The sequence below is a fragment of the Telopea speciosissima genome, chromosome 3 (assembly GCF_018873765.1).
Source record: "Telopea speciosissima isolate NSW1024214 ecotype Mountain lineage chromosome 3, Tspe_v1, whole genome shotgun sequence".
Classification (NCBI taxonomy): Eukaryota; Viridiplantae; Streptophyta; class Magnoliopsida; order Proteales; family Proteaceae; genus Telopea; species Telopea speciosissima.
Genome location: NC_057918.1, coordinates 32946897 through 32959173, shown reverse-complemented (window position 1 = coordinate 32959173; position 12277 = coordinate 32946897). Strand labels below are relative to the sequence as shown.

The following is a 12277-nucleotide window of genomic DNA, read 5'->3' as shown; positions in this document are numbered from 1 at the left end:
CTTCAATCAAATGTCCTCCATCTAGTAATTTGAATTACAAAGGAGTTATGGTTGGAAAAAGAAAAGGAAACAAGGATCATGCTTCCTCAACATACAGATGATCCTTCTATCTACATATTATCACTTTCATGGTATACCAGAGAAATTAATCATCATTCATCAAATTCTTGCATTGGTATAATTCCAAAATATGACTAAGATCATGTTGCTAGTAACTTTGTTGTCCACTTCTGATCAACATGCACTCCAGATGCAAATGATATATATGGCTCCAAATGAATAAATATACAAAACACACTGCACATTATTCAACTTTACAGATTCTCACATGTTACAGTTTCAGAAAAGAGACGATAAAATTATGTTGCTAATGCTGCCAGTTATTCTAGTCATCCACTGCAAATCAATCAGAAATTAAATCATAATTTGAGGCTGTTAGCAGGGCATGCTCATTTTGTTTTCTCATGGCCATTGTTCTTTTCGTTCAAGTCTCCGACATCTTACACTTCTATGAGTGGAATCCAGACATCCCTTGCTTCAAAAATAATGTGAAGCCCTGTTATCTTCCTTACATGAAGGTGGAGTATCTACTCGCCCAGAAACGACACTGTAACTTACACTCACTAGACCTCAACCTTATCCCCTTTCATCTTTCTATACATACTTTCATATGTGAATCACCTTTCATAGCATTGGAATGCCTTATCTATAAACTCCCATAAATCTGTCTTGGTAAAATATTTTGCTGTTGAAGTGGTCATGGGATTTGAATTTTCATGGTTCACCAACCACATCGACTGTGCGTTGTAGGAGCTCTAGAAGATTTCCAGCTTTTCTCCGGGCCCTGTCAGTGCCATTCTCTGCCAGTTCCTTAAGTACCTCTTCTGCCGCATACTCCCTTGCAGTCTTGAGATGCTGTACATCACCAGTACACAGAGACCACAAAACAGCGGCAGCATTCTCTCGATTGTGTGGTGATCCAGTCCTCATCACCTCTACTAAAACTGGGATGGGTTCTGCCTGACCGATTGCTACTTTCCCTTCCTGATGACTAGCAAGGATGGCTAGTATAGCAAGTGCCTCATCCACCATCCCACCAGCAGCATCAGTCAGCAGTCTCATCAGTGGTGCTACGATGCCTGCCTTCACTGCCTTCACCTTATTGCCCGGATATATCGAAAGGTTAAAAATTGCGGTGGCAGCATCCTTCTTGCCTCTTGGGCTTCCTTGGCAGAGAAGATCAATAAGAGCTGGAATAGCCCCTGCAGCACCAATTGCAACCTTGTTCTCATCTATCACAGAAAGACTGAAAAGGGTGGCAGCTGCATTTTCCCTTGCTTCCATGCTTCCATTTTTGAGCACATCGACTATATCAGATATTGCTCCTGCTTTTACAATGCTTCCCTTGTTAGCTTCATTTATGGAAAGGTTGAGAAGTGCTGTAACTGCATGCTCCTGCGTCCTAGGATCTTCGGAGGATAGTAAATCGACAAGAAGGGGAATGGCTCCTGCCTCTGCAATACATACTCTGTTATCTGCATTCCGTTTTGCCAGCAACCGAAACTCACCAGCAGCTGCTCTCTGTTCTTCTGTATTACCAATTGTCAGTTTTTGTAGCAAGGCATCAATAGCTGTTCTATCACAGTCTGAAACACAGTTGCCTGATTTCTTATTTCTACAGCTCCCTTGCATCTTAGGTAGCTCAACACCATTGTTTTCACACCACTGTGCAATGAGACCCTTCAAGACATAGTTGGGTGTCAGGGCTGTGTGCACCAGTGTCAGCTGCATCTTCGGACAAGTCTTGTGCCCAGCATCCAGCCATTTTTGAATACAGGACCGCTCATATGTCTGCAAAGCAAACAATGTTGTGAAAGGAGCAAGAAAATAACAAATAATATAGTACTTCTAAGACAATGGGAGATTTAAACCTGTCCAGTGGAGACAATAACGGGGTCCTTCATCAATTCAAGAGATATTGGGCATCGGAAATCATCTGGGATCACAGGAGATCTGTGTTGCACCAAGCTCTTTTCACTCTCGGAGGCGTCTGCTTCTGGATACCCCATATGTACACAGTTCTTTACTTTCTTGAGCAACAATGACATTTCTTCAAGTCCATCCCCCAGGTTTCCACCGCTGGAGATAACCATTTCATGCAGAGCAAGTGATTCCTTCTTGAGGTCATTTATAGTCCTGAGCTGCAGCTTTTCTGAAAGCCTTCTTAGAATGGCTGGATCAAGTTCCTTTTCTTTTAGTGCCATGCACAAATCGAAGCGCAGTTGTAAATCGGGAGTATCAATTCTTTCTTTTGCCCTTGTGAATTGAGCATGCACCAGTGCAGTCTAGCACATAACAAAACAAAATTTATTGAACCTCAGAATTTTGAATTCTCAACAATCCACAATTTAATTTAAAATTGTTGCTTTACGGTAGTTTAAACATGAAAGCTTAATGTGAATTTAACAGCAAAGGTCTACACAGAAGAAGTCCTAGGAAACCTCAGTGAAACCAAATTACCGCTGTCAAACATTGGATCAAAATGCCTTTAGAACCAATGGAACAAAACTATACCTGTTCTAGAACTTCCTCTGATAAATCAAGTTTTTCATAGAAAACTTTGCTCAATGCATTCCCAATATTTTCCGTCACAATTTGGAATTCACCTGCAATCTTATCCCTCTGCAAAGCCTGCAACACGTAAACCATTTCTTACAGAATCAGCTCGAATTGACTTTCTTGAGGGAATTGGACAAACATTTTGTGTGCATGCAGGTATGAGTGTGTGTGTGTGAGAGAGAGAGAGAGGTGAAGGAAAGTTGATTGAGGAGATGAGGTGAAGGAAAGTTGATTGAGATCACTTAGCTGTTTGCAGTAGAGATCAATTGCTGCAAAAACAAGGAGCAGCAGCATGGTGCAGATTTAATGCACCAGAATTGAAGGGAAAGCCGAGAAGGGCAGGAGTTGAACAGGAATTTCATCTGGAATGAGTTTATCATGGATTATTGTGCAAACTAGTGTCAAAGTTACAACATAAGCATGAAATTATTGTAGAAAATAAGCATATCTACAATGAGGATATTTTTAATTTGCAAAAAAAATTAGTTTCTGTTTTTGTTATCATTCGAGATGGCAACATGTAGATGAAGTCATTTGTGGAGCCACAAGGGCCCTTACAGTATTTTTCCTAGAGAATATTTTAAATGAGATTTCTTCCATGGAAAACCATTTCTGTGCAAGCCCAAAATATATTCTCAATAACATCCAGATGACATCTTAGCTCAGAATAGGTAAAAATGTAAAATCTCAATTCTCTCTTCATTCTATGGAGGTATATCTAAACCCTGTCTGTGCATTCCTCTGGACCTCTAACAAAAGCACATATACTAACTACAGCCTGGGTTCTGAAATCAAACTTTGAAACTACTGAAGCAAAATCTGGTTATATTTTCCATTACTTCCTTTCTTTAACCATATATTCATAAACAATTTTATCCAAAATCAATGGAGTTCCAAAAACATACTAAGATCACTATAATATGGAATGAAGCCTGACCTCAAGTGTATCCTAGAATGGCCTAAAATGCTGCAACTCAAGTCCCAACCCCTAAGCGATGACTATAAAGCTGCAGATTCTCGTGTAATGTCAATTACTCGGAAAATTGAGCTCGGGGTAACCTACTATTCAAATTTTCCAATTTGGATAGCTGAGCTGTCTAAGATTTCTAAAGAATGAGAAGCAGAAATCAAGCACATAACGTAATCTTTAAACATTAAGCATAACCCACCTACCAAATCCATGTTTTTCCCCCTTTCCTTTTACAACTTCCTGTATGTACAAATAAGTGTCTTAAACAATTAAAAAGCATAAAGGCCAAAAGAACAGAATAAAACTCTGAAGTCTGAATTTGATTGACTTGGCAGAACTAACAGAGTAATAGGCAAAGAAGACGACGAAGAAGAACCTGATAGATTTTGCTCCTTTCGTTGACTGATCGAAGAAGCTCCTTACTAGAATCCAAAGCAATTTTGAGCGACCCAAGAGCTCGAACTTGGTCGTCACCGAGGGACGCCTCAGTATCCTTCAGTTCTTCAAAAAGAGGGTTTAGCAGCTTCACCCGTCTCACGAGATTACCGTACATCTTCTTCGACGTATTCCGGCACTCAGGAAACCCAGATATCTCCCTGATAATCTCAACCAATTGATCCACCACAACCTTTGACTCATCCATCGGCTCCATTTAGGGTACCAAATTAAGCAATAAAAGAAAGGGGGTTGGGTAGAGAAAGCCTAGAAGCTTAAAGAAAACCCTAATTTTTTACGAATTGCAAGTGACATAGAAGACCCAGATGTGGAAACTAGTTCAATGAAAGAAATTACTATCTGCAAACACCTAAAAAGACAGACGAAGAAGCTCTGAAAGGAAAACCCAGTAGAAACGTCAAATGGAAGGGAGAAATTTTGAACAACCAAAGAAATATCAAATTTTTTTATGGCAAAACCAAAAACGAAAAAAATAATAATGATTCGAAGTACGACCAAACAGAAGAAGAAGAAGAATGGAAAAGAGCGAGACTTGAGTTGAGAGAAAGATCTTCAGAATAATCCTTATTTCAATGGAGGTGAACTGTTGAAGCAAGGAATCAGATTAGTTGACTCTGCCAGTCTGCCTTAATTGACTTTAGCTGTTCATAATAGTCTAAGAATTTGGTTTGGTAATCTCCCACGTTTGAATTTGTAATCTCTTCTCCTCATTAGAAAATTTCAAACCGGACTGAGATTCACAAACTCATTTCACCCACTAAAGTAGTTTCAAGCGGAAAACCAAAAAACGCGGAAACTAATCTCAGCTCATAAAGTTAAAATAGATCCCTTCTCTTCTCCATACGGTGATACAATCCAAGAGTGGGAGAGAGCATCTCTGTCTCTCACAGGTTTTTCTCAGCTTCGCTAGTTTAAACTCTTCAATGGAATGCAGAGAACCCAAACATTGACTTGATTCAGTTTAATATGAAAATTGAAACATGCCTAACCCCAAAAGGTGTGTAATTAATTTATCTAACAAACAATTGACTAAAACCCTATTCTCATTTATTTAGTGGGTAGAATGGTGGAAAAGGATATGTTGTGGGCCCCATGTGTAACATAAAAAAAGGGGAGAATGTTCTTTGTGTCATAGCGCAGGCTACGTCCAGGCACATGAGCAGCCTATGCAGGGGGCAAGGTGGTCATTGTGCCTACCCCCATGTGCTTAAGCGTAGCCTGCGTTGTGATAGAGAACAGCACCCCCAAAAGAAAATAGATGAGACTTAAGAGGAGAACGCGTGCAAGGACAGCAACATAGATGTGACTTTTCTACCAAAATAAAAAGCATAGATGTGATTTTTGATTTCGTAAGAGCATGACATTACTTTCATGCATTCCTATGTCTAGGCACATGAGCCATGCGTAGCGCTCTTTTCTCTATAATAAAATATTCACAATCCATCCCTTCCCCGGAGGTCCTATTATTTTTTGTTGAAGGATAGAGTAAAATAAATCCATTGCGACATCACCTGACAAAGTCAATGGCTCTGCTTTACTTTTTCAGCATGCAAACCAACAAGGGGACCTTTTGGCATTTGTGGAAAACACACACGTCCATTATGTCACCCCCTTTTCTCATCCCATTTTTTTTTATCGAACAAACAAGATCTTAATGTGTCAACTAATTTGTAATGTTATTTTTTTGCCTTTTTAATATAATATTTTTTTTTCAATAATTCATAAATATGCTAGTTTCTTTTTTTTTTTATTTTTTTTTATTTTTGATATATCAAAGATGTGCAACTATACAGTCAAAGACAACTTTTGATAATGATATAAAGAGAAAATTTTCATATACCGTCACATAAAAGGGGTGAGGGTTATGATGCGTCAAACAGGGAAAGATTTGTCATTTCAATCCTTTTTTATGAATGGGGACCGTGCACGAAACCTTTTGCCATGATATAATGATAAATCAATTTCAAATTATTTTTTTTATTCACAACTTACAAGCCTATAGAGGTGTCATTTAGATAGTTCTTCTAAATTCTATTCTTACAATCCACAGAGAAAAACAAAGCTACGTGTAACAGTAGCCATTAAATTGAATGTTGTAACGGCTTCTGGTGCCAGAGGAGAAGAAAGATAATACTCTAAAATTAAAAGATGTTAGACCAAGGGAGAGTTCGTCCCTATGAATTCTCTATTCATGCACAAGATGGTCTTAAAAGTCCCACAAAGAAAGTGTTTTGAGTTCACGGCCACAAAAATCTGTTTGTATCAAAAGACAGATCTGAGCTGTTCATTTTTATGGTTTTTTTTTTTATCTATATCTGTTCTTGCTTAGAATTGAGAAAATGCTCATTATGTCTAGAGAACACATGTAAAGGCATACATGGGGATATGAGATGCATGCTAATACAATGGAGTATTAGATTTAATTAGACTTTAGAATTCGACAACAGCCGGATTAGACAAATCATCTATCCATGCAGCAAATTAGATATATTGTGACAGTTTGAAAAAATTAGACACCCTTATGACAAGCTCTGAGCCAGAGTTTTAAGAATCGTGATCAGATCGGCTGGATCAGCAATAGAAAGAATCATGGTTTAGATTAGCATTAGAGAGAGAACAAGCAATCTCTCACCGTGCATTCGCTCTCACCAAGGCTCTGCAACTCAGTACCAAAGATAGAAACATCATGAAACTACAAAAGCTCAGTTCACTACTCTGGTTACAACAAGATGCACTTGAAAAATTAAATGAGGGTAGAATAAGTAATTTCATTTCAAATTTTAGTTCAGTGCCCAGGTAATTTCCAAGCCTCTTAATAGGTAAATTGGAAAATAAAATGCGTGCAGATTAATTGTGCAGCAATATCATTTGTGAAGGGAAATGAGCTAGGGTAATAAGCATTCCTTTACTACTTTATCTCTGAGCAGTTACTTGAGCCAGCAGGTTCTCTCAAGCAATTTGATATCGCCATGACTGCAGCTTCAATAGATGCATCTTCGCCCTGTTTCAGACATTAATGATGTAAAGTCTCTCATTGTAGAATCAAATAACTACAAGAAGGCATTGGAAAGAATCCAGGAAAGGCAGGAATTTCACCTTCTCCTTCCAATAGAACATGTTCCCATACTTCCCCGCCAGACGGCTCCAAAAGCTACGTGGTACTTCTAAATCAACCGATTCCCCCACATTGAAGTTCAATATATTTCCTGCCAAAACATGCTTGTAATATATCCTCAATTGTAGAAGACTCGGTTCAATAATGGAAATATTTTTGAGCATTTACCAAATGTGGGATCTGCAACAAAGACAACAGTTCTATCATCAACTTGCCAAAAATCTCTCACTGCCAACCCTGCAATAGAGTGGGGAGTTCAGATGACAGCTTTAAATACCAAATGGGGTTAAAGGGGGGGGGGGGGGGGAGGAGAGGGGAAGCCAAGCAAGTAGACAAATCATATAAAGATCAATGACACTTCAAGCTTTGAATCCTACCTGGTGTTTCAGGATAATTCTGTGCCAGAACCCTCAGCTTGAATCCTGTATCTTTCTCGAGATTAGCAATTTCTTGAGCCAGTCTTTTCTCCTGAGAACAAGTCAACAAGCAATGGCATATTTCTCTATCTGATCCTAGTATTTTAAACTATATCATGGGCCTCATGGCACACTTCAATGTCTCCATGATGCTTAGATGTCATCAAATAAATACTTCTCTGGCTAGGTACAAATTTTTCAAAAATCAAATCCTTCAGGATTCATTCTGGCCCATAATCAAACCATTTTTTAGGTTCAGCATGTGAATCTTAGTTTGCATCTAGCCCTATAATTCAGTTTAATTCAGTTCAGACCTGTGCCAAGATTAGGAGCTTGGTCTATGCAGTTTTCTCACCATTGAGATTGTGAATGTCATGTTTAAGAACTAAAATATAAGCAAAGAGATGAAATATGGATACATGCAAGATATGTTTCTACAGGTGTTCCTACCACAGAAGAACCCAGGAATCGATAAAGCTAAAATCCAATCACTGGGAGCAGATATACAGACATTGAAAGGATACACGTAAAATCACTCTGAAGAAATAAGCATTTTGTTAGTTATATTGGGCTAGAATACCGTGGGGGTATTCTGGACTTTTTTCCTTTATTATTTGTTAGTTTCTTATGTGGTTTAATCCCACATTGCTTATGCAATTATTTTTACTATTTCATTATAGTTATAAATATAATGTGCTTGGGATGAACTAATAATCCAAGCATTAACCTAATTCAAATCTGTTTCTACATGGTATCAGAGCAGATTTCGAACTAGGGACACCAATTTTTCTCGATTTTTGTTCTTCTCTCTCTCGATCTTCTTCTCTTCTAGTTCTCTCCTTCTTCTCCCTTGTTCTTCATTCCCATATAGGGCAGCACTAATGAGGTAATCATGCGATCCAGTTGCTGCCCCCATTACCTCATTTATGACTTGTAATTCTGTTCGATAGACTCCAATCAACACTGCTGCGATATTGGTTCTTCAGCTCCTTCTTGGAGATTGCTTCTACATCAGATACAAGGGCTCCTCTCCTCTCTTTGAAGACCAGAAGCTGCTGCAGAATTGTTGTTTTATTGGTTCAGAAATTATTCCTCAAGATTGCAAGATTGAAGACCTCCTTGAGATCGATTCCTCCATTATCAGGGTTTTTTTCAAAACCCTGACATCTATCGATCTTAGGGTTATTGCTGCCCACTGTTGCTGATTTGTTGCAGGTGTTTTCTTCACTTATAGGGGCTCCTTCGACAGCTATATCAGCTTCTACAGATCTGTTTTTTGGTGTGTGAAGACCTTGAGATCGATCTCATCATTACAGGGTTTTTTTAACCCTAACTCTATCGATATTGGGCTGCTGCACCTGTTTTTTTGGATCTGATTTTTCTGCAGATGTGTTTCTCTTATTAAGGACTTCTCTACCTCAGTCTTTCAGCCACTTTGATATTATTTATTGCAGCCTAGGCTCATCCATCGATTCCATCACTTTAGGGTTTTGTTCACAACCCTAAAAACCATAATTGATCAAGGTTCTTTTTGGCTGCTGGTTCTATTTGTTTGGAACTTTACTTGAAGTTGTTTGGCCTTCTCTGCTGCCGGTATGGGTGACTCAACCAACTCTACTGCTACTTCTCAAAAAGGACTATCTTGCCTTCAGATCTTTTCACTTTTCTGTGTCAGCAAGTATTCCAGTCACTGCAATAGGATCAGTGGTATGGATAATCATGCCACCCATAATAAGGGTAACCACTGGACTAGCACTTTTATTGAGCCCTTATCTCATCACTCACACCACCAAAGTCCTTTGCACTTTTTCACCTATGAATAACAGTCCTCAAATTTTCTTTAATGCCATCGTTTCTTTTTGAAATAAACAAGGTCAATATACGACTCTCTTTGCCTTGGGTAGAAGGCTATTGGGCTGAAAGGATGATATTTGTGAAGGATATTGGGATGAAAGGATGGTATGTGAAACATAAACACATTTTGTAGCACCACTCTGCTGCCACGTGTAAACATCCTTCTTGACTGAGTTCCAAACCTGTTCTATCTGACTTGGATTCAATTCTATAATCTTAAGACATGGAGAATTAGCAATAGGCTCATATTTAATTTGATAATTATCCAAAAATTGGAGCAGAATCTGCCCTCTTAGTGATGTACTAATAATCTTATGAACACAGCATTGGGTTGAGGACTCAAGGTTGTAAGTATATGATCAAATGAAAAAGAGCAACATGGAGGCATATTATACATCCAAATCAACAGAGCAGAATTAATCTTACCTGACCATCTGAGAGGAACCCAGCCACGTCTATAACAACACTGAACTCTTTGGGAAGCAATTCTGGCTTGTTAACCCCAACTTTTGCTTCTGCAAATCCAACTCCTACAATTTTTTGTTTGCTCTCCTTTGAGTTACACGTCTGACCAAGAAAAGATGACAATTCCAGCACATTGTCCAACTCAAAAGAAGCTCTAAAAAATAAATAGAGTGTTTCAATTGTTTGAGGAAACTGAAGAAAAACACAGAAATCGATCATATTTATCAATTCTAAATTCAGAGTACTAGTAAAAAAGTCAGGCTAATATGAATCACAAATTATTGTAGCTGTCTACCAACTGAAGATCTCTTTGGCACCAGGACAATCATATGGCGATAGAAAAACTTTCAAGCTTTTCATCTGAAGGAAGATCTCATGGCCTTTGCTAGACCTATCTAATAAAAAAATCACTTATGCATATCTTTGTAAAAATAATCATAATAAAGATGTAGGTTAGGAGCCTCAGGCACCATTTTTGTTCTTTTTTCTTTCTTTATTTTTCCCTGGAAAGGAAAGACGGTAAGTGGTTGAATATTATAAGAGAAGGCAGGTTCTTAACCCAGACCTCAGAAAAATTGGGAGTGGTTACATAGGAATGTTCTAATATAAAACATTTAAAAAGTAGAAGCATAGTATAAAGTAGTAGCATTGGGTAGTAGTTGAAAAATGAAGTCAAATATTTCCTCTGTCATAATTTTGAACAAAAAATTAAATAATTTAGTGGCAAATTTTGTTACCACCTTTGATAAGTATTAGAGTTAGTTACAAAATTACTATTTTTATTAATTCAAAACTCTCCATTTTTTTTATAGGTGATATCAATTTTATTAAAAAACTAAAAATTTGCATTCTTTAATAAATACCATGATCAGCATCATTTTTACAAGGTTACCAATTGAATTGGCAATAATTTACACCCAAAAAAAAAAAATTTTGAATTGATAATAACAATTTCATTTCATCTTTTCATCACTTTACATCCAACCAAAGGGAGCAGTAATTTTTCAATTTATTTTCAGAAGAAGAGCATTCTATGAGGGAATGGAAGAAATTTAAACCCCCCTCCCTTCCCCCTTTGTTCTTTTTCTGTAGGAAAATTAGCAAAATAAATTCTTGTTAGATGGTTCATAACAAGGGCAACCACAAATGATGTTAGAGAGGAGGGCGAACAAGCAGGCCTTCACATGCACAGAGAATCAGAGATTAAGCCAATTTCTTCTATTATTGAGCAAAAGGCAATGCCCATCTGCCAGATTGTTAAGCGAGCAAAGTCTACGGTGTTTCATACTAGAGAGTACAAACCGGGTTGAAAACCCATTTTGTCCTCTAACGATAAAGCATTAACCAGCTTTCCCTCCAAAATACAAGAATGTGCAACAGGAGAAACAGACAGGAAGGGGAAAAGTTTGCAGAACAGAAAAGATGAAGAGGTGAATTCGAAAAAAAGAAGACAAACACATATGTATCTGAACAATTTCAATATTTCAAGAATCAGATTTAAGGAACGAATAACCATAATCCATAGACATCCAAAGAAGCTCAATGGAGAAAACGAATGTTCAAGTTAATGATGAATTCAAAAAACGCTTAGCCCGCAATAGTTGGTAGATACAGCACGCATTGGCCAATTGACGAAACGAAAGGTTTTTTTCCTTCCCATTTTGTGGAGAAATTTCTGTTAAAAAGAGAATTTTTAAGGTTTTGAGTAGTGTACGTATAGTACGTATAGTACGCCTCCTCAGAGTTTACCTGTGAGCGATAATCCGAGCATCAAAGCACCTGAGAGAGCGAAATTCAAAGATTTCGAAGGAAGATCTGCAACCCATCTGTTGAAACTGAAACTGGAAGTAGGTGCGTTTCGGATTGAAGCGTAAGACGGAGATGATGATGATACCGCGACGGGTCTTACCATCATTTGGTGCGTTCTTCTACTACTGATACAGCTACCCAACTTCAGGGACGAAGCGAAGACGAGAGCCATCGACTGGATGGAGCAGTTCACTACTGCAACCAGAGATCCAAATCAAATCTGGAATTCTGGATGCTGGATAGAGCAGGGTTTTAATAATCAGTATCGGTATCTGTATCGGTCGATACCGATCCGATATCGATTCCGGATCGGTCTGTTATGGTCCGGATTGGACAGATTTACTCTCATTTCCTTTGAAAAGACAATTACAATTTTACCCCTGCATGTACCGATCCACCAATACGAAATCAGTTAGGAATTGATGTCGATCTCCATCGATACTGATACGAATCGACCAATCTGACCAATCGATACAGATTCCTCAAACCATGGGTAGAGTATATCTTTTCATTATATTCCAGCACTCACTTGATGTACTCAAGCGTGTCAATCGGTTGGTTCAGTTCTGTATC

At 38.2% G+C, this 12277-nt stretch overlaps 2 protein-coding genes across 2 annotated transcripts; both read right to left on the bottom strand.

Annotated features, from left to right (window-relative positions):
- Positions 1-243: 243 nt before the first annotated feature.
- On the bottom strand, positions 244-4551 carry LOC122654818 (U-box domain-containing protein 14-like). Its single transcript, XM_043849075.1, has 4 exons — positions 3966-4551; positions 2575-2691; positions 1932-2345; positions 244-1851 (listed from the first exon to the last, which is right to left on the bottom strand). The coding sequence occupies exons 1-4, from the start codon at positions 4239-4241 to the stop codon at positions 775-777; spliced, it is 1884 nt and encodes a 627-aa protein (XP_043705010.1). The 5' UTR covers positions 4242-4551; the 3' UTR covers positions 244-774.
- Positions 4552-6717: 2166 nt separating this feature from the next.
- On the bottom strand, positions 6718-11932 carry LOC122654819 (thylakoid lumenal 15.0 kDa protein 2, chloroplastic). The gene is made up of 6 exons (XM_043849076.1): positions 11645-11932; positions 9857-9960; positions 7538-7628; positions 7329-7397; positions 7142-7251; positions 6718-7046 (listed from the first exon to the last, which is right to left on the bottom strand). Exons 1-6 carry the CDS (start codon positions 11874-11876, stop codon positions 6954-6956), a joined length of 699 nt encoding a protein of 232 aa, XP_043705011.1. The 5' UTR covers positions 11877-11932; the 3' UTR covers positions 6718-6953.
- Positions 11933-12277: the final 345 nt, after the last annotated feature.